Here is a 23,296-nt window from a genome sequence, read left to right on the forward strand (position 1 = left end):
ATGTTTTAATAACATTCTTTTTTATTTTTCAAGAAAGGAAGATAGAACAACTCATACTGTAATTACTTTTTAAGAAAGGCAACATAATCTTGAGGTTTGAATTTTGGAATATGCACCACCTAAAGTTTGATTCTTGAACCTCTAGTTACTAGGCAGAGAATGCGACCACCAGAGCAAACCCTAATTCACATCTTAATTATATGCTATTAAAAAATTGTGAATCCTACTATTCATATTTTTGTGTGCTTGATAGGCAAGCAAAAGCAATGTGGAGGGAATGTTTTGTTTTTTTGTTAGTCACATCCAAGAAAATCAAAAATTTTGATTTCATACCAAATTTGAATAAAGCCCATTATCTACTAAGATTTAGTTTAGATATATTCAGCTTGATATAGATACTCTTATGTGCGATATCTTAGAAATCACATAAAATTCTATAGCTCTCTACCTCCGAAGGAGTTCCACTTAGAGAATCGTTGAATGCATGGGGAAGGAAAAAAAAAAGAAATCTATTGGCTCGCGTCGCATACAACTAATCTTCTTTTACACATGCTCTTATATATAACAACTCTAATCGAAGAACGACCGCACGATACTTTTGGATGATCATAGCTTTCACCTTTTAGCTTGAAGTAGATTTATCAACAAAAATGAATGAAACGGTTGGCATGGTGTGCAAGAAAAGATTGCGACAAGTAATACATATTTACACGATTCTAAGTCCTTGTCGGAGTGGCATCATGTATCATTTACTGCAATTTCTTAGATATCTCTTTCATTCCAAAAGACATTTCTGCTGGCAATTCCTTATTTTTATTTCTTAATGTTAAAAATGTTATCCTTTGTCGATATATTGATTTTTTTTAGGGTTTATCTTCCTGTCTTTTGCTCTTTTTTTTTTTTAGTTAGTAATGCAAACTCTTCCTTCTTTAGGGAATTGGGAGCTAAGGGCGTCGTCAAATAAATGTGGCTCCCATGCCAGAGCAAAAGGCTGAGGAGAGCTAGGGATTCCGGCCAGTAGCCCCTTGGAAAGGAACGGACCATTTCACCAGAGTTAAAAGGGAGGTGACCAAAAACTAGGACCAACCCAAACCCACCATTTCCTCCCTTTTCTCCCCTAATTTCTCAGAGAGAGGGAGAGAGAATAAAAACGAAGACACAGCGCTTTGGGTTTTTTCCTCCGGGGGTTTTCGCCGAGGACGCGACGCCAATTCCCCCTTTTCTCCCCCAAATTCTAAGAGCGAAGCCAAGTCCTAAAGAACCTCGGATCGGTCCCCAATCCAAATCCTCCCTCCCCTCAGCTCCAATCCCCCATTTCCTCCAAGAAAAATTCCTCCTTTCCTGCCTTCTGAGGCGTTCTCGCGCTTCTCCGCCGGTCCTTCTTACGGCCGGAACCTATCCCCTTCCGGACGGCTCCGGCATGGCTCCGGCCGCCGTTGATGAGGTTTTGCTCTAGAAGAACAGATTCCTCGATCCCCGGATGGTTCTTTCGCCGTTTTGGGTATCGGGGTTTTGAGAAATTTCTCAATTTTCCTTTTTGGGGTTCAATTCTTTAGCATGGACGACCTGCAGGCCTGGGTTCCGCAGTCGAACGGCGCGGCCGGGGACGGCAACCGCCAGCCACCCTCGGCGCAGCAGTCGAACCCCGAGCCGTCAGCGATCAGCGCCGAGCGCTGGCGGCAAGCCGAGCAAGCCACCCAGGAGGTGATACAGTGCATCCAGCCCACGGTGATCTCGGAGCAGCGGAGGAGGGCCGTGCTGGAGTATGTCCAGAAACTGATCCGAGGGTATCTGGCCACCGAGGTGATTTTTTTGTTGTTTTTCTTTTCTTCTTTCGATTCGGGGTGTCTAATAATGTCTTTCTTCTTGTTTACATATTACTTTTTACTGTCTTGGAGTTCTTTCGCTCGATATAAATTCTATTCAAGATTGCATTTTCTTTCTTGGATGCAGTTAATTGTGTTCTATTTGAGATTAGATAGGTGATTTCCATGTCCTTTTGATTTTATGGGGCCTGCCTCTTATTTGGGGTTTGCTGCCTGTTCCGTTCAGCCTCATTTTAGTCACTTTAATCGTAGAATTCACTTTGACTCTGAATATGGGAAGTTGCAAAATTTTTGATTTGTTCATGGTGTTCTTGTCTGATTGGAGTTATGCATTAATTGGATTTCCACTGAGTTTAGTGAATGTTTCTTGGTGCCTGTTGATGTTTCTTGCTTGCAGCTCTGAATTGCAGAGACCTTCAGAGTGTTTTCTGTATTATAGCATGACAATATTACCTAATGTGAATAATATATGTCAAGATCTCCATCAGATTAAGTGAATGTTTTCTATCATCTCTTCATGTTTCTTGCCTCCTGGTAAAGTCGATATTGACAACACATTCTATATAATTGGCATTGTTTTTGAGCATATGAAGGTGTAATAATAGAAAACTTCAAGATTTCCACTCCAGCATGGAAGGACTCTGTTTATCTATCGTGGTCTGGTGTTTTCTTTTATAAGAACTGCTGATAACATGTTACAATACAATCTTGATATTTGGCACACATATTTTAAACAGTCCATGTTCAAATTATGCTGTGACAATTTTCATGTCAAGCACATAGTTAATTCAGCTCCCCCCCGCCCCCCGAAAGATGCTCCAAATTCTACTCTTTAATTTTTTGTTTTTAAGATCATAAAAACATTAACATTTTCTTTGGACAAATTGTGATAAACCTAACATAATATATATGTTAGATATGTACAAAATTAACATTGTCACTACTCAAGGGCAAATGCTAGAAAAATTGAATTTCAAAACTAGCAAATGTAATTGATTTTTAATTCTTGAGCAATTCATGTTCGAATTACAGTTGGATGTCTTATGTTTAAATTGAAGTTGTGCAGTAAAGAACTAAATTGTTTTTCTGTAGTTCTTTGGCCAAGGGAAAAAAAGACAATTTTTGATGGCAACAAAAGAGTTAACATTCATGAATGCGTAACACTTGAAATCTGGAATCCTGCATGCTGAATAGTATTGTTCTCACCATACTGGACTGGAAACCGAGAAAATTATGCCTCTTCACTTGGGGCTGCCTTTTGGTTTCTTCGCTTTTTTCGCTTTGAACACAATATAGTGGTTGATCTAAGGTTGCTTTAGCAATTTCCTTTTCCTCTGTATTTAGGGGAAAAATGTAGGAGTATAGTTTATGGACACGTGTCTCGAGAGGATCCATGTTATTTTGGGTCTGATCTTTTTGTTTCGTCAAAGCAATTCTATTTTGGAAGTAAGAGTCTATGTTTTCTTCGATACAGAACAACCCTCGAAATAGGCTAATCTGCATTCTGAAATCTGAATTGTCGGATGCTTTCTTTCCCCAACATGAAATATGTAGGCTAAAGTTTGAAGTAGTGCTTGATTCTTATTCTGCTGCTTGATTGGAGCTTTTGAGGTCCTTCTTGGCACTTGCCTTGTTCGTGCATCTTGATATATATACTATCAATTTAAGAGCATGCTTTGGCCAATGTTAATGCCGAACAATTTGTTTCACCTTTTGGCAAAACCATTCTGTCATTTTTACCTGACAATAAACTACTCTGACCAGAACTGTTAAAAACTGAGAAAAGTAAAAATGTGAAGTTTATAAATTAGAGAAAATGATTGTTAGAGAAGTTGTGAGGATTATGAAGAAGCTATTGTAATAATTGATTTTGGTATAAGTATTCTGTATGCTGTAACTTGGATACTACATGACATAGTGAAGATGAATATATTGGGAAAAATACATTAGAAAAAGCAAAAAAGTAGCTAGTTATGTAAGATATGGGCATATGTCCCCATAATCTGGGCAATTACTTGATATATTCTTTTGTTAGTTGAAATTATGTTTTAGATGAAACCACCTTTTTTTCACTTGATACAAGGTTAAAAGTTCGGTAAAAAAAATCTGCACATACTTGATGTGCTCCTAGTATAAGTTTTCTAGGCCAAATGTGCTTGATGTTGAAATTTAAATAGCATGTTCGAGGCTAATGACATGTGAGCTTAATAGATTTTCTAAATCTTGCACTTGACTCTTTCATTGAACCAATGTGTGCATCTGACATCTCCAATTTAGATTGATTTGATAGATCACTTTTATTTTTAACTTGGAAACAAGTTTTGGTGCATCATTTGCACCTACAGGATAGTTGAGTTCATTTATCTTATTCCTGTATGACACATTGATCTTACTAAATTCTTATTAGGGTGAAAAAAGAAAAGATGAGTTACTTGAGAAAGATATGACCTCAAGTCATCAATATAAAGTTCGGTTGTCAAGAGAGAGACTCAAAGTTATAGGTTGACATTAGTTGTTAGTAATATTGAATTGATGACAAAGCCTCTATGAAGAAGTAGCCTACAATGCATGAGTCAGTTTAGCAGGGGAATAGAATGATATCTCTACATGATGGAAATGTACTGTAAACATTGCAGTTGTGAGTCTTCCTTTGTGTACATACTTATGTAATATACCTATATAGATACATTGTAGCCGCATTTGGATTTTAGTGGATTGAGGAGGCAAATCCTACCACTCTGCTAGTTGTTGGGTCTAGAAACCAATAGCCTATATACATCACAGCATCATACCTAGACCTCACGTCTCCCTTGCATGAATGATATCCTCCTCGTTCCCAAATTTGTTGTTACCACACCCCCCCTGCACCTTTCTCTTTCCCCATTCAAGCAAGTTAATCCACATCTGCTTCTCTTCCTCCACTACATAGCTGAGAGTACATCATGTAGTGTTAAAACTTGGCTAGATATGATCTTCTCGGATATGGTTCCATGTTTTAATTGGGTTAAATTCAGATATTAGTTTGTATATCCGACCCATATTTGGACACGAATCTGGATAATGCGTTTCTTTTAAACTTCCCGGATTTTGGTACGGGTTTGGTCACATTCTTGGACACTAATTTGGATATCTGGATATCCAGATCAAAAAGTCCCAAATCCCCTCAAGCCCAAATCCCTCGATCTTTCCTAGGTACCAAATCCTTCTTCTCCTTTCCCATTGCTCCTATCACTTCACCTCTCGATCTCCATAGCAGTAGCTTTACCTCAGTCCACTGAGACTTGGCAATCAGTGAAGTCTAAGGGCCACAACTATCACCCTCTTCACCTCTCTCCAAGGACCACAGCCTCCTTCCTCTATAGCACACCATCATGGTTGCTGGCACCCCATTTACAACACTAACCATTCATTTCTGGTCCTCCATCTCCTCAGTCTATAGCAATGCGGTCCATGAGCTCCCTTTCTTTCCTGTAATTGTGCCCTAACTGCACCTTACCTCAAGGGGATAAGGAAATAGAGGCATGAGGGTATCTTCATCATCATCGTCATCATCATCTTCTCTGAATATAATGGCAGTACCGGTTTATTAATAGAGCTCTTTTAACCAGGATGGCATTTGGGCATGGAGAAGATTAATACTATTATCTATTAATGATTCTATATTGTTATATAATAATAAGGTCACGAGGAAGATTTTGTTCTCAGAACAAGGGCATGGAGAAAATTCAGTTTGTGGACTTCCCCTTATCGAGTGTGACTTGTTGGTCTGTGCCATTTTCCCCCTTTCTGCCCTTTGTGAGTCATGTCGGCAATCCACACCCACACATCATATTACAATTGCTACATAATGTATCGTAGGAGATGATTTCTTTCAAGTACAGATAATACTTTGTTTTCTTACTGCTAAATTACAGCCAAAACAAAGACTGTTTATTAAGAAACCACATTTGAATAAAGGTAATTGAAACAAGCAAACAAAGTATAGAAACTTTTATCGTTTATTCTCAATATGTAAAGAAATAAGCATCTTTCTTGTTGATGTTCTCTATATCTTATTTGCAAAAGTTGAGCATAATTAGATATTTGCCGACTTTAATTAGTTGTTCATGGAGTTCATTTAGAAATGGAGGCATCAAAGGCTTTGCGAATTCTCATACAACTTTGATGCTTTATTTAGATTTTTGGAGTTTTACGTAGGAACGTGTATTTTGATGACAACATTAGATAAAGATACCAAATGATAAATCTTAAATGATTTATCCTGGTGACCACTTTTTAAAGGCTATGAATCATCATCAGTTTTAGTAGCATTAGTTCTTTTTTTAACATATTTGTGACAACTTTCTACACATGAAATCAAGTGACAATATCGTGGCTATATGATTTAATTAATTTTTTATAAGTTAGCGCTGACGTAAAAGAAGCAATTGTCAATTATATGTAAGATGAAGCAAATTAATATATATTGCCCTTTAACATTGTTTATTCTACAATAACATAGACCTAATTCAACTTTCAAGGGGCGATAGAACTCCTAGTTATTGAGAATATGTATACCCATGCACTCTTCCACTTTTTATGTCATCAACGATATCCCTTTCTTCTAGAATGCAATTTCACTTTCTTCCTTCGCATGATGAGCTGCCATGCATTGTTAATTGAGGCCTTGAAAGCTCACTGTTTGATATCATTGGTCAGTTGAGAAGAAATCTAGCATTTTCCAGTTCTCTCCTCTCTTTCCTATTTTTTTTCTTAAGTTTAAGTCTTAATCTTGTTATCAAGGTTTGCGGTATCGGTTAATATCGTATTGTACCGTACCGGTATCGAGCTGCTATGTAGTCTCATACTGTATTGACACTTGGTACGTCTCACCGTCTCGTACTGTACCATATACCAATATTGTAATGGAATGGTACTAGTACAAGGTCCTATACCAACACGGCAAACCTTGCTTGTTATTCTTGCTTTTCAGCCCGAAACTTGCATCTATTGCATCACTTATTTCTAATCATTGTTTTTTGCTTTACATAATGCGAAAATTGTAGCGAGAATAGTTAACACAATGCACCTACCTACATTTTATAGACCTGAACTGGTTGGGCCATAACTGGTCTGAATTGACTTGTTTTGTTGTAATCTAACTTGATAGGACATGAGATTCAATTGCAAATATTTTTATCAAATTGATTTACTAAACAAACACAAGTTGGCCAGATGGACCTATAGAGCCAACAAGGTGACTTATCCATAAGTTTGAAACAAACACTCACAATTATTGAAACTATAGATCAAATATGATTGATGGAGCTGAAACAAATGTTGGAACTGAGGTTGAGCATTGGAAAAATGGGTAAGGTTGCTCCACTGTGACATGGAGGTCACGAGTTTGAAGCATAGAAATGATCTCTTTGCATGTTGGGGTAAGGTTGCGTACATCTAATCCTCCCTGGTGGGAGCCTCGTGCACTTGGCCATCGTTTAAACAAATGTTGGTAGTGAAACTATATTTCACTAAATTGTAGTTTTGATACTTGCGAAGCTGATTTAAAAAACAGCTCCTGTAATGTTTTGCTTTTCATCATGTAATTTAGATGGTCTTGTTGGTGGCACTGTTAATTATTAATCCATATGCAAACATTATAAATTATGTAAACTTTGCCTTAGTGTTTAAGGGTATGAGTGGCATATTTAAGTGTTGGATTCGTGCAAAATAACTTTGGAATATTTGGAAGAGTTTTTATTTATGAAATTCGAGTCTCTTTTATGGTAAGGTTGCTTCACTGTGACTTGGGTGTCACGAGTTCAAAATGCGGAAACAACCTCTCTGCACGCAATGTAAGGCCATACTTCTGATCCTCCCTAGACCTCGTGCATTGAGACACCCTTTGTATGAAATTCAGGTCTTTTGCTGCCTTTTTGCTTTAATAAAAAGTTCACATGTTTTGAATGCTTCTGATGTTTGATGCTCTTTTTATATTATGTCAAGAATCACTTTTGACTTTTTTTATGCAATCTCTCCACAGATATTTCCATTTGGATCAGTCCCACTGAAGACATATCTTCCTGATGGAGATATTGACCTGACTGCACTTGGCGTGCCGAATTCTGAAGATGTTTTGGCCAATGAAGTGCGTTCTGTTCTTGAAGTTGAGGAACAAAATAAGGATGCTGAGTTTGAAGTGAAGGATGTGCAATACATTCATGCAGATGTATTATGTTCTAATAAGCTTCACTTTTTTTTGTTGTTTAAATGGTCATCTTGATTTATAGGTTTTCCTTCTGTCTAATTGTGTGCCGTTATGTATCTTTGCTAACTTTTGGTATACTGCAAATCTTTGTTGCTATAATCAAAAAGAGTTCAAGATAAATCCTGAAGCATTGGAAGTTTGTACGCACTGTCTGGCTGATCTTTTGGGTCACTTACATAGAAATTTTTGCATCCTATCTACATAAACTCTTGTAAGGAACTAGAAGTATCATATAACTTTTAGTTTAAACTGGAGGTTCCATGTTCATCTTCTGCCTTTTTCTAACCGATTCAGCTGTGTAAGTAGGAGGCGAGGGATTGCTTTTACTTGATTGGCTACTTAAGCACCATTATGCGCAAAATTTTGATAATTTACATAAACATACATAAACCTATTATCTGCTTAAGCTTTCATTTTTTTTCCTTTTATTCTCTTGTATGTCATGTACTTTATTCATGTACTTTTTGACATAAATTTTCTTAAGTGTCACAGTACAGGGAGGATGCTTTTCGTCCTCATTTCTAATTGCTAGTAAGCACGGGGATACTTGCTTAATGAATAAATAATTTATTAAAGTTTTGTTTTAGATGTGCTTAGCATCATTAGTTCCTCATGCTGCTAAAGTTTTATTGTCATGCCATGGTCAAGTATCTAACTCTAAATGCAGCCTGTTACTCAGTAGGAAAATGCTGTTAATTTCTCCTAAATAAGATTTGGTTTCCGTGCCTTGAGTTGTTTGTAGTATATCCTAGTTATGCTGTGACTCTCATAAAATCATCGTTCTAGATGCTTCAGCTCCCCCACTCAAGTTTATCGCTACTGCGGCATGTTCCATTTTTTGTTTGATATGTGTGTCCGACCTCTATGTTAACCCTTAGGCAATATCTTTTTCTTCTCTTTCCTGTAGCCTTTTGGTATATTATTTGGCAAATATTCTGTCAATTATGGGAAAATTTTTCTGTGCATACAATGCAAACCAGCTAGGCGCAAGAGTGAAAAATGTTGCAATGAAAGGTGACTCGTAATTATTGTTGGTAGGGTTATTTATTCTTGCACATTGCAATCTAAGGTCCATAGGATTTAAGGCAATCAAGATTCTATTGATAGCCTGCAAATACTTTTGTGATTTCTAGCTGGAAGAGAGAGTTTACAGCTTCAATGTATCCTTTCCATTTCGTAGTGTTACAATATTGATTGATACTATGGTGTTGGGTCAAATAGAAAAAGTCACACTCATATGGACTAAGCTGCATGCCACTCTTAAGTTTCTATGCCAGAGTGTATCTGTACCTGTTTGCTAAAAACTATCTATAATGATATGCAAGTACATGTGTATTGCCATCTGCATAGATGAAATCAGGTCATATGTCAAAATTCGTTATATCAAAGCTTCCTGTCTAAACAAATCTTTCTACTGTTTGGATATACATGTATGTTATGCATGTGCAGTATCTGAATGTGTATTTTTGTATTGATAATCTGAGTTCTGATGGCAGGTCAAACTTGTGAAATGCATTGTTCAGAATATTGTAGTAGATATCTCGTTCAATCAGATTGGTGGACTCTGTACGCTTTGCTTTCTTGAGCAGGTATGGAGGCTAAATCTTGCCCATACAACTTCAAATATAAACTTGTTCTTTATTTTCCTCAGAATTCATGGCACTTCTATAAACATATCATGTGTGACATCCCATCCTCTGTTACATTGTTTTCTAGCTCCTGGTTTTATGGTCCTTGGTAGGAAATTATACACAATCTCTCATTTGCTGCTCTAGGTTGACAGCCAAATTGGAAAAGATCACCTCTTCAAGCGTAGCATAATACTGATCAAAGCTTGGTGTTATTATGAAAGTCGCATTCTTGGTGCTCATCATGGTTTAATTTCTACATATGCATTGGAAACTTTAGTGTTGTACATCTTCCATCTCTTCCATATATCTTTGGAAGGCCCTTTAGCGGTAAGTTCATGGTGGGACACAAGCATCACGGTGCGAGAATTCTGAATTTGTTGGTTCATTACAGAATTTGTCTATATCAATAAAAGAATTTTCTTCGGTCATACGAGGACAACTGCCCTTTTGCAGGTTCTGTATAGGTTTTTGGATTATTACAGCAAATTTGACTGGGATAACTATTGCATCAGTTTACACGGTCCAATTCCTATTTCTTCTCTTCCAGAATTAGTGGGTAAGTGACTTTTCATTGGCCTTCCAATTTTCCTAAATAAAATATGTGGTCTAGAGTTGGCAATCTGTTGTTTCTGCTGTCACAGCTGAGCCACCAGAAACTCATGAGAGTGATTTACTGCTCAGTAAGGAATTTCTCAAAAAATGTGTGGATATGTTCTCAGTTCCCTCAAGGGGATCAGAGAACAACTCTAGAATTTTTTCTCAGAAGCATCTAAATATAGTTGATCCACTGAAAGAGAACAACAATCTTGGACGGAGCGTCAGCAAAGGTTGGTAGTATTTTCCTTCCAGCTTCTCAGAATCCTGATTGAAAGATGATTCCTTCTGTTGATTACCATATCTTTTGAAAGTTGACTTCTATTTTTTTTTATATGTGCTTTCATGTGCGGTCATTATTGCAAATAGGTAACTTTCACCGCATACGTAGTGCATTTACATATGGTGCCCGAAAGCTTGGGAGGATACTTCTGCTACCAGCTGAAAATATGGCAGATGAAGTTACAATGTTCTTCACAAACACACTGGACAGACATGGAAGCGGTGACAGGCCTGATGTACAAGATGTATTTCCCAGTCATTCAGACAGTTCCATGATTGATCATGATGGTCTTGGCTCTATGTCATCGGACTTAAAGGTTGAAAAATGTGACAAAGATAAGTTAATTTCAGGTTCCGCAACCACTAATTCCTATGAAGCACTGTCTGGGAAAATTAATAACATCAAGATTTCAGTCTCAGAGAAGGAGAACGGAACCAGAACACAATTAAGCAGGCATCCCTTCAATCATCTTCTGGAGACAAATTGGCTGCAGAAGTGTCCCAAGACAGAACCCAATAGCATCATGGAGGGCAATGTTGTTTCAGGCAAACGTTTGGCCGGTGATGCCAGAGATCTTGCTACCAGAAGAGCCTCTGATTTGGGAGCTGTCAGCGAAAATTATAAGGTTTCACCATCAAGTAGTGAAACAGGTTCCTCACCATCTGGAAAAGCTTATCATGCACCCCATCTATTCTTTCATCCAGAAAATGGTGCTCAGGGTGAGGTAATTGATCAAGTGACTTCAACAAACCTTGGTGCAATGAACAAAGTGTTTACAACCAGGGCTCCATCCCCTGATGAGGAATTTATACGGTCAGACTTCTATGAGACTGAGTCATCAAGAAGTGGCAGAAGCCATGTAAATTCTATGTCTGCTGGTTCAGTTGATGGGCCTGTGAGATCAAGTTGGAATACTTATTTATCAGAAGATTCACATCTTGCAGACCACTTGATGGCAAGAAATCAGAGAAATGGAAATAACAGAAGTCCAAAGTTGAATGACTTATCAGATCTCTCTGGGGATTATGACATGCATATTAAAAATCTTCTATATGTTCGGGAATGCCAAGAGTTCTTTATGGGCACTTCTTTTATTCCATTTCAACAACTGTCCCCTTCCCATTATCGTAACAAAAATTCATGGAATACCTTTCATCAGCGGAATATGTATACGCATATGGGTGCAAATGGGGCAATCCCTGGGCCACCATTTTCTCCTCCTGGTTACCTGATAAATTCACCTATAATGTCTAGTGCTTATGGCATGGAAGATCTCCCAAAACCAAGAGGAACAGGGACATACTTTCCCAACATGGTATGCTTTTTGGAGTTAAATAGTTGGGTACTTGTTTAAGTTCAATATTTTGGTTATTGTAGTTGCAGTCAGAACTGCAAATTGGTCAGTATGGATCAGGCCTTTACTTACCTTGGCCTGCTCCATTGAATCCATGTTGCTTCTTCTTCTTCTTCTTCTTCTTCTTCCTCTTCTTCTTCTTGTCCTAAACAGATCTCCTAGAAAATGGACCCAACATATGGACCTATAACCAAATATCCAATTTTAATCCCATGTCTGTTTGTTTTTTGGTCTAAGTTCAGGTTTTGTATATGCAGACGTAAGATGGGGTCCCTTTGGAGTATTGGTGTTATTATTTATTTTTTTTATTTTCATTTTTTGGTGAGAAACCCATCTTTGGCTGGCATAACCTTCAGTTGCTGATTTGTTCATTCATTGGTTTTCATTCATCTCATATCAATATCTTTTCTGTTCGTTGGGTTTTGTAGAGCTTCCGTTCATTCAGAGAAAGGCCGTCACCCAGAGGAAGGAATTCAGCGCTTGCTAATCACCAGCCAAGATCCCGCAACAATGGCCGAGTGGAAACATTCACTGACATGAACTTATCAGAGGAGAGCAATCAGGAACCACCATCACAGGCACAAGTTCCCGTCTTTAGTGGAAATGGACGTGGGAGGCCAGCTCCCTTGGATGTATCCCAGTCTTCACGTACTGCCTCAAGGGGTGGCTCCCATGCTAATGGCTTTGGATATCCACCAGATGGAAAACTTGCATTTGGATCCTTTGGTGCTGTTCCAGTAGAAGTGTCCTCACCAGAAAGAGGCAGCAGAGTGGAATCTTTCGGTACTCAGGGATCTGGACCAGCGTTCCCTGTATCAACAGAGCAGAGATCTCAAATGGGCCGAAGCCGTGAAAGGTAATCCATTTTTTTTAAACTGTAAGTTTTCATAATACAGTTTCTGGTAGTTTTGCAAACACTGGCATCAGACATGGATAATAAGGTGCCTGAATATATTGTCTAACTTGAGAATTGACTCTAGTGCAACAATGCCCCATGTTTTCTAGATTCTCCCATGACAAATAACCATAGTGGAAGGAGAGAAGATATAAGTTATAGCAGACATTAAGTTTTACTTGTTTGCTTACTAAAATTAGTATATGAAAAAAAAATCATGGAACAGACAACTAGTCATAATTAGTTCAAATATTAATAAACAAAACATATTATCATCACATTCATTACATGATTTTTGACTTTAAAAAAATACTAGGCAAGGTCCATTATCAATACATACGGAGAGGCACCTTCTAAAAATTGTATGTTTGACTCTTGAGCTGACACCCGTGCAGTTCCCTATATTGTTTTATTTACATACTGAATAAAAAAGTGGGCATTTGGCATATTACCGACTCTTGAGATCTCCTTTGTGCTGGAACTGTATGATGTTTTGTATAATTTTCATCTACCTTTCTTGTATACTTTCAAGCTAAAAGAGTTGCTGTTGTACGCTGTGAAGAAAGAGAGGACTATATGGAATTACAGAGACCAAGAAAGGGACTGCTTTGCTCTTTAGTTGTTGTGGTGGTAGTGCGGTGGTGATGTAACAATCCAGAACCTCAAGCAAAAAAGGCTAGCTAGGAGGTGTTACTTGGGTTCCTTGGCCCTTACCCAAGATTTATTTAGTGCATAGCTGATGTAGGACTAAACATATACCCGCACGAGTCTCACATACTCTCTCTATTTAAGCCTTGGCATCCTTGCTAGGCTAAGGATTTAAATCCAATCACAAAATCAATCAAATTCGATTACAAGCACCATGATTGGCTCATGATCAGTCCTAATAGGACTTGTGTTGCAGTGTTCCTAGTCTACATGGGCTATGAGCTTGGTCTACTCTGATACTATATATAACAATTCAGGATTTCTTTCAAAAAGACTAGCTGGAAGGTATTATCTAAGTATTTTGGTCTGTATAAGTATCCAAGATCTACTCAGTGCATAGTCGACAGGGACTAGCACATCCCACATGGTTCTCATAGATGAGCGAGAGATCATGAAAGTTGGTGTCTATTTTCCGAGTATAAAGTCCTCGAGTTTTCTTTTGATTGTTAGACATCCATTTTGGGTCTCTAAGTCTGTGCGCGTGCACTCACACACAGACACACACACTTATAGAGAGATCATGCAAAGTCAATGTATGTTAGTTTCCATCACAAACAATGGGGCTTAGACAAAAGCGAAAGCAAGAGATGTGGACACATCCAACTCCTAGTGGATGTGGAGTTGGGGAGTCCAAGAATTTAGCAGGAGTTTAATATTAGTGTGGACACACATAAATTGGATTACCACATATCAGAACAGCTACCATTTATGAAAATGTATTGGTAATATATTCATATACATGAATTACGTGCATTGATTGTGTGGAGGTTAACATTCCTTTACCTGGTACTTTCTTCCTTGCATAAAGAAGGATTACTGCATGCACTAATACACGAATTGCATGCATTTTATATGTAGACATTAACATTCCATTTCCTGATACTTTGTGCTTAACCAGTTACTACGATCTACTAGTATTAGTTGTTAATTTTAAGTAGTTTCATTAATGCAGGATCCATTCTATTTTTGTATACATAAATAGATAGACTGTTGCTGCACATATTATTGATTTTCTGAATTATGTTGTTATGTACAAATTTCACATTTAAAATATGAAAGACATCTGTGAACTGCGACTTGTACCAGTAGTCACATCCTTGCTTAGCGATTAGAGGTTTTGGGTTCGGTTCTTGGGTGGTGCATTGATTATTATAGTTTGGGTGGTTCTGCCACGTAGAGTTACAATAGCATGCAAATTTGTTAGTCAAATGCAATGGATTTTGGAATTTTTATGCAGCAATACTTAAAATATGGGATTCTTGTTACATATTCAAAATTTCATCAATTAAATGTGCAGGCCAACTCAACCATATCAGCTGAAAGATGAAGCCGACTTCCCCCCTCTAGCCAGCTGAGCGTAGTGGAGAGTGGTTTTTTTTCCCCTTACATGAAATATCATAGGAAGAAGTGAAACAGAGAGATGCTAAACAGTTGGAGCATGCATGCTTGAGCAGCATAGCGGGAGGCGTACAAAGGAGTGTTTTCTCTGATTGTTGTGATGAATTAGCCTTTTGTACGTTGTAGTACTTTTTCTGTTTTCTTAACCCTCAAGGCCACCGCATCAGGTGGCTTTAAACAGGTTGCTAAATTTTTGCCCCTTTCTAACAGGGCTTCAACCCCATGCAGGTGGTGAAAACACTCATGTTTGATATCAGTTTGTTGTTGTAATAGATAATTTTCTTGGAGACATCTGAGCGATGAGTTCCCATCATATTCTTCATCATGGCAGACGGCATTCTAGTTGTAACTTTTTGAGAGCAGGACCTGCTCTCAGTTCTGTTCAGCAAGTCTCTTCGAACCACAGTTTTTGAGCTTCTGATTGCCATGTTTGTTGCCCAAGAGAAATTGTGAGACAGACCGCAGCTAGCTTAGTATCGAGAGGATTTTACCCAGGAAGGTATGCAGTTTCATCTTTGACATGAAGCTAGCCTTTCATTTCCAAATGGCTTACGGTAAAATGTGTGTTGTTTTGACGAAAAATAGAGCTGAAGTGCTTGGTAGGTCGTTGTAAAGAGCAGCGACGGTGGGTGTGAAACGGAAGCGGGGAACTTGGCAATGCTCACCCCAGTGCGTTAATCTCTTCAGTGCGTGAATGTTGAACGTTGCGGTCTTGTCGGAACCGTGTGACGTGCAACCATCCTTGCGCCGATAATGCCATCTCTTTTTTCCCTCTGGAGAAATTCACAGAATTATTTTGATACGGATGGAAATCGAATATTAAATATATTCATATTTATTATTAATAGATATAGATATAAATTAAATATTAAAAATATTCATATTTTTTTATTCGAATATGGATATCAAATTTGAGCAAAATTTAATGATGAAAATTAGCAATGAAGTTACGGTTGTTAAAAAAAAATTAATTAAAAATATAATTTTAATGAGTATTTATTAATAATAAAAAGTAATAATTTTATAAAGAATATAGTGTTAAAAGTTGCTCGTCGCCGAAGTAGATTCGAAAAATTCCGTATTCCATTTGTTGTCTTAAGTGGCAGCCATATGATATTTGGGTTACTTTTAGTTTAGATTTGGTTAATCACTAAATTAGTTTTTTAATTTAACTTAAACTTCTTCTTTTCACTCATCCTTTTTATACGGATATGCGGATCTTAATCAAAAAAAAAAGATTTATTTGTATCCATATCTGAAAAATTTTTAAATTGACTATTCGAATCCGTATCTAGATTTGACCGGACCAAAAAAATAGTATCCAAATTCGACCCGAATCGGATTCGAAAATGAATATAATCGGATATAATCCAACCCGCTTTCAATCCTAGCTGTTATATGCCATTTAAAAGGACAAAGATATCTTCCAAATGTTGCGCGCGTAGAAATTTCTCTGTGAGTTCTTGATATTGTGCTCTAATCTGGAACTGGGAATTAAATGTTGGTCCATCCAGGTTATATACGGGATTGGCAGCTAGACCTTATTAGACCTGATTCGAAACCCTAAGCTGATTCAGATCAGATCCAAGATATATATGGTGGACCAAAGCTACTCCACTTATTTTTCTCGCATTAAAATTTTTAATAAGCGGCAGTGAGAATTGGATGAGTATGCTAATGGGGCCGAACCTTTTTTCGCTCGGATGCAAGGTGCTAGAAGCCTGGAAGGAGATTAGTGCATTTTTTTTCAAGGAGTTGGTGGCTTAAAGAATCAATCTCCTAGCACTATTGTTGCAGGGAAAATTATTGGTAAAATGGCAAAAGGGTCGGTTTGGGCCGAGTTTTTTTTTTCATTTTTTTTTCTTTTTTCAAATAATATAATGTCCAGGGAATGGATCCAAAACTTAATGACTATCTTTTAAAAGTTGAATTGGATTCCGATACGTATATCTAGACCTTCTCCCTATAAGTGGTGTGAGAGCCAAGAGGCAGTGAAGTGAAGCCTGGTTCTTGGATCAGGAGGGATTGAAAAGCAGTAATGGATCAAATTCGAGGGAGAATTAAAATGGTTTTCTATGTGAAGAGGAGAGTGTTGAGGATCACGCATGAGGTTCAATCCTACGTGGAGAAATTAGTGGACGAATTGGATTTCTACATTCACACAAAATAATTAGTGGGTGAATTGATTCCTGGTTAGACTGGCGCAGTTGATTGGAGAGTAATAGCACATGGAATAATTAGTGGGTGAATCGGGTTCAAGGCTTCTCATGGTCAGTTGTAACCTTAAAACAAGAGAAGTCCGTGTGCAATGACTTGGTATCTTATATCATTTCTGATGTAGCCTAATATTGACTTGTTCCCAAAGTTGATCCGAATAAAAAAAGCTAAGAGATAGTCTTCTATTGGACTGAACTCTACAGCGTCCAACCTTAGTGAAACAAGGACTCACTATTCGTAAAAATGGATCTAGGACACCAGATTTCTACATAAGACTATTCCCCAGTTCTCTTATTTTTTCTCTTATTTGTTGTTCCTCAAAGCCTCCCCGCCCGGCCGAATCAGCTCCGGCGATCTTCTTTGTTCGCTTCTTTGTGTACAGATTCACATCTTTCCACGAATAGACCGGCACTCCATCCTCTACAATAGGCTGACTAGTGTTTCCTAGACCTCCACTATCATCAGGCGGATTTTGGTGGCAACAATTTCCATGGATGCCATCCATGTGCAAGCAGAATCCTTGGCATCCAATGGCACCGATACTTTTATATTACAAAACAAGAGCAAGTAGCTGTACAATGATTATCTACAAGATGTTGAAATATGGATTATGTGAGGACCCAAGTGCGAGTGTATGTTTAGTCCCATATCAGTTATTCATTAAGTAGATCTTGGAAACTCATACAGGATCAAAAAATCCAAATAATACCTTCTAGTTAGCCTTTAAGGGTAAGGTCCTGAGTTATTATAAATAGTATCAAAGTGAACCCGACCCATGGACCATGTAGACTAGGGGGCACTATAGCATTAGCTCATTTGATGCTAACTATAGGCTAATCATGGTGCTTATGATTAGATTTGAACGGATTTAGACCCTTAGCTTGACGAGGATGTTAGGGCTTAAATGAAGGGAGTATGTCAGGACTCGGGTGTGAGCGTGTGTTTAGTTGCACATTAGTTATTCGTTAGGTAGATCTTGGATACTTATATAGGATCAAAGAATCCAAAAAGATATCTTCCAGCTAGCCTTTTTGGGTGAAGTTCTGGATCGCGATAGAAATGATATCAGAGCTTAGGTTTAAGATCACTGGAAATCGTGATAGAAATGATATCAGAGCCTAACATTTGAGATCACTAGGAAATAAATTTAGTGCTTAGGTGTACGATCACTTGGCATTGTAATAAAATGTAGGAGAACAATCTTCAGGAAAAGAGGACGTCAAGCAGGATTCTGCGCACCTCAGTTCGTAGATCGCAGTGTAGACAAGTGATTAGTCTGTCTGGGTTGTCAGAAAAGAGGTAAAAATCTTTGTACACTTGCCTACATGATTATAGTTATTTGTGCACGTATATATGATATGCTATTGATTAAGATAAGTAAGATGCAAGAATTCTTTTATATGTATTAAACAATATTTTGATCATGTATGCTTGTGATTGATAGTATGATGGATGCATATATGAGTATAACTTATACTTACATAATTAGATTAATGGATGTGGTATTCTGGATTAACTATATTATTTTGATTGCTCCGTCATAGGCTAGAAATGCAACACTATCAGATGCTCTGTCATGGGCGGAAAATGTGACACCTTTTGATTGCCCCATCACAAGCATAAAATGTGACCATGATTAATCTAAAGTCGAAAATAAAAAGAATTGGTGTGCGGATGTGAAATTGATCGAATGAACAAAGCTTTTGGGCCGATCTCATTATCATTGATTGCCCCGACACTGGCAAAAAATGTGACATTATCAATTGCCCTGTTATAAGCGGAAAATGTGTCACCTTTTGATCGCCCATCACGAGAGAGAAATGTGATATCTTTTGATTACCCCATCATGGGCAGGAAACATGATTGAGATTTGGCCTAAAGTCAAAATAATAATTGATCTTGGATCCGGATCAAGTTAAAAAAGAATGGAATGAAAAGTATTGAAAACACTATTGATGTATGATTCTTGAGTGGCTAGATTTTTATTGATATTTGATGTATATATTTATACTATTTATTAGAGCATTATTGATAGTCGATTTGCGATTTCATGATGCATGCAACGATTTTTTGCTTTTTTTAAACTTACATTATTATTATATTGGTGTGGATGTGTGGAGATTCTTACTGGGTTGTAAAGCTCACACCACCTCTTCTCTTTTTCTTTTAGAGTTTCAGGTCGCTTGGTACTAGTTGGATGATTAAATTTTGTAATAGTACCAGTTTTGTTAATTGTTATGAATTGAGATCACTATTATTCAATGACATTGAGGTTGTAATACATTTTCAAGCCTTGAATATTTTCTAGGACTTTGCCTTCGGGAGTACGCGGCAGTGTCACGTAGCTGACCCGGGTGTTGGGTTCGGGGTGTGATAAAGTAATTTCTATAACAGATGATGTTGCATTATTGGTAGTAAAATAATAATAATCTGAATATAATAACAGCAATAATTATGAGGAGCTTATGATGCAGTTATGGATTAATCTTCTTAGAATTCATTAATTGTTCGCATCATAACTATTCGTCATGTGCATCATACCATAGTTTAAGACTACATCATAACTATATAAATATGAGAAACTAATACTGTAGTTAGATTTATAAAGTTATCTTATCTGAGTGAACTGTGATTTAAAAACACTTTGCAGCCGCTAAGGCACGCTACAAACCAATTATTTTTTCCATATTCAAGTCCACGCTTTATTTTAGTAGTATTGTAACTCTGCTCATGCTCATGCGTTTCATTTCCGTGTCACCAAACATTTTTTATCCAGTAATATATTTCTTGCTGCCAACAGCACTTGGATTTGTTGTTGTGCGTGCGTGCGTGCGTGCGTGCGTGCGTGCGTGCGTGCGTGTGTGTGTGTGTGTGAGAGAGAGAGAGAGAGAGAGAGAGAGGATGTGAAGGAAGATTAGAAAATCAGAATTCACTTAATAGATCAATTTAATTTGACCTACATGATTTTTTTATTATGCCATGCTGCTGAGCCTACTTCCAATGAAATAGTTCGTTATTTTGTAACAGCCTTCCTTGTTCATATCAGAGAGTTCTTTTTATTTTTTGGGTCAACATCTTAGAGAGTCTTATACATCTCAAGTTCGTAAATGAAGTTTTGCTGGGTTTTAGTCATTTATCTCAAAGAAGAAAAGGAGAAAAAGAATTAAAATTTTGAACAAACTTGTTTTCTTTTATTTTATCTTTTTGATGTTAAGGGAGGCTGTTTAACCAATCCAAATCTTTGTTAAGAAGAGGAGGTGATGCGGGATTTGCACCCCGTCACCAGCATAGCCCCCCACCGATCCGAGCAGCGAAAGCGACTGCATTCCTCTCGAGGTATTGTCTGCTTTGGGGATGCCCTGCTGGCGCGGAGCTCGCACAGAGGTTACCTGCTAACGCCTCTCACGGTTTTGTCCCACAAAAGAGCCCTCGAGAGGAAAGGCTTAAGCCTCCTCATTATAAGGCACAGGCCTTTCCGCTATTCGGTCGATGTGGGATTAAATTCGGGGACCCCCCACAACACAGCCCCCCCAGTGGGAAAGTTTTGTGCTGGGTTAGAGGCTCCTTGCCAGGAAGGCGAAGGGCAAGGCCCTCCTTCTAGCGCCATCTGATGCGGGATTTGCACCCCATCACCAGCATAGCCCCTCACCGATCCGAGCAGCGAAAGCGACTGCGTCCTTTCCGAGGTATTGTCCGCTTTGGGGATGCCCTGCTCGCGCAGGGGGTGCACCTGTCTATGGGCGCGGAGCTCGCACAGGGGTCACCCGCCAACGCCCCTCACGGTTTTGTCCCACAAAAGGGTCCTCGAGAGGAAAGGCTTAAACCTCCTCATTATAAGGCACAGACCCTTCCGCTACTCGGTCGATGTGGGACTAAATTCGAGAACCCCCCACAACAGGAGGCAAAGAGAATATACATCAGCGGATCAGCATTTGAATAGCTGACTCAAGTCGTAGGGTTGCATGACTCCAAAAAACTAGTTTCTGCAAACTAGATAATAGGCTCTGTTCAAAGATGGACAACAGGGGAACAGCATCAGGTTGGGTTGCAGGATTTTAGAATAAATACAGGCATCGCATGGACATGATTTCATAGCTTCAGAGGCGAAGATCCAGCTGAGTAGCAATACTTCTTCAACCGTGGAGAGGGCAACAGGGGACCAAGAGACATGCACACAACCGGAACCTGATGCCATGGTACAGCCGAAGAGAGCCGCTATGTTTTGATCGAGCTTGATTGCCAAAAATTTCAATGAAGAAGACGACCTTCCAGCATCGTTCAACAGTGAGGAGAGGTTCTTAACTTTAGCCTAAATCTTCCCAAATTCAGGTAGCAGCTGAGGGCAATGAAGGGAGGAGGATCAGCCATCAAACATATAGTAAGCCCTATCAAATGCAGTGGAGATGATTAGAGCCTGCTTATTGAGGAAGACTATTGCATTCCTTTCCTCCCAACATGCTTGCACCATAGCCGCAAAGAGCATAAGAATGATAGGTCGGGCTGATTTAGAGAATGATCTCCTTCTCCAAGATGAACATAAATCTTCAAAAGTGGATTGAGGATGTAAAACTCCAAGAGCAGATGGGCCTTCCAAATTGTGGAGAATAAACTTGTTTTCATGCTTCTTAATCAATACATACATGCTTAGTGTTACATGCCATATAGATATATGTATACATGTATGTATGGATGTATCTATGTATATGCATATGCATGCGTATTTTATATATATATATATATACACACACACACACGTGCGCACGCGCGCACATATGCATATGTTATTGAAAGAGTGTGCCCATGTTGATATTTCTTATATTACGTGTACGTAAATATTGAAATAAATTATTAGGATCACTGTTCCCAAATATGAAAACAAGATCATCTCACTAAATAAGCTAACAATGACATTTACTATCACAATAGTTACATTGTAATGACATGGTCAAAACCTTTTGAGGTTAGCCCTGAAAAACAAACTGATCACTGGAGAGATGATAAACAAATAGGGTTGGAGCTAGGATTTCAATTGCCTTCAGTGTCTTTTTGAAAATTGGAATCAATTGACTACCTTCTTCTCGGTTGTTCTTTCGCCACCCGGTTTTGGAGGAACATATATATGGACATATATGAAGAAGCTAAAAGGCTTTTTGGTTGCGTGGGACTCCCATTCTTGCTGTTACTCCCGGTTTTGGAGGAACATATGGACAGATATGAAGAAGCTAAAAGGCTTTTTGGTTGCGTGGGACTACCATTCTTCCTGTTTATCCCTCTCGAGGGAAAGAAGCTACGTAATCTTCTTCCTCAAAGGTCTCCAGCTCACGGGGCATCCATAGGAAGCTGAGAAGTTATCACAAGAGACAAAGCCAAACCCTCCTTCCACTCTCTATTCTAAGCTGTACATCATACACTACTACTTTTGTACTTCTCCTTTATTATCTTAAGGAAGTGCGGTGGAGCTAGTCTTTTCCATTTTTCCAAAATAATTACATCATAATGTGATAAAAATGTAACAAGAATTTCAGAATGTGATTATATTAGAACTATATACCACCCATACTGCAACAGTTACATTAGTAGATGGCACATTCCCGTCGAATAGTCAAAACAAAGAGATCTATAAAATGTTGCAAAACTTGAAAAAAATAAAAAAAAAAACCAAATAAATCTCCCACTGTAGTCCGAATCTAGTTAAAAAATTTCAACCTAGGTTTGGGATACATGCTAAGTCAACAATCCAAGGCCTTCATTACCTTTTAGCCCGCCAGGTCGCTTGCCTCCTAAAGCAGTAACTCTGGTCCACGCTATGGCTCGCACGCTAGTTAATTCTGACATAACTCTTGCATGGGTCCCATAATTTAGGGTGCTATAACAATTAGTAACTTTTTTTCCCCTAATAATCAACAACTAATAACTATGAAAGGTTGCTCCCTTGTTGGTTGATACTAGGATACGAGTTCTAAGTGGCCCTAGTAAGAGTGTAGGGTGATAAGATTAGAGCCGCAATATCAAGCTGTTCAATCCGTTTAACTTCTTTTAATTTATTAAAAATTGGGCTACATTACTTGTTTAATAAAATAGTTAGATTCTGACCGATATCTTTGATCTATTCAACAAATAGAATAAATATGGATTGATAGACT

General features: G+C 38.2%; 1 protein-coding gene across 3 annotated transcripts; it reads left to right on the forward strand.

Moving 5' to 3' along the window:
- Positions 1-955: 955 nt before the first annotated feature.
- Positions 956-15,227, forward strand: LOC103708884 (uncharacterized). Of its 3 annotated transcripts, none has more exons than XR_015973205.1 (11): positions 956-1,444; positions 1,573-1,803; positions 7,849-8,034; positions 9,570-9,662; positions 9,849-10,031; positions 10,158-10,260; positions 10,346-10,531; positions 10,668-11,896; positions 12,364-12,791; positions 14,836-15,051; positions 15,147-15,227. XR_015973205.1 is itself a non-coding variant. In XM_008793987.5 (10 exons), the coding sequence occupies exons 1-10, from the start codon at positions 1,421-1,423 to the stop codon at positions 14,891-14,893; spliced, it is 2,721 nt and encodes a 906-aa protein (XP_008792209.4). In that variant the 5' UTR covers positions 956-1,420; the 3' UTR covers positions 14,894-15,227. The 3 variants fall into 3 exon arrangements, 1 of the variants encoding a protein (XP_008792209.4); XR_005514343.2 differs by having other exon boundaries at positions 15,165-15,227; XM_008793987.5 differs by having other exon boundaries at positions 14,836-15,227.
- The last annotated feature ends 8,069 nt before the right edge of the window (positions 15,228-23,296 follow it).

The sequence above is a fragment of the Phoenix dactylifera genome, chromosome 14 (genome assembly GCF_051530095.1).
Source record: "Phoenix dactylifera cultivar Ajwa chromosome 14, Ajwa_hap1_PhDact_Kaust_v1.1, whole genome shotgun sequence".
Taxonomy (NCBI): Eukaryota; Viridiplantae; Streptophyta; class Magnoliopsida; order Arecales; family Arecaceae; genus Phoenix; species Phoenix dactylifera.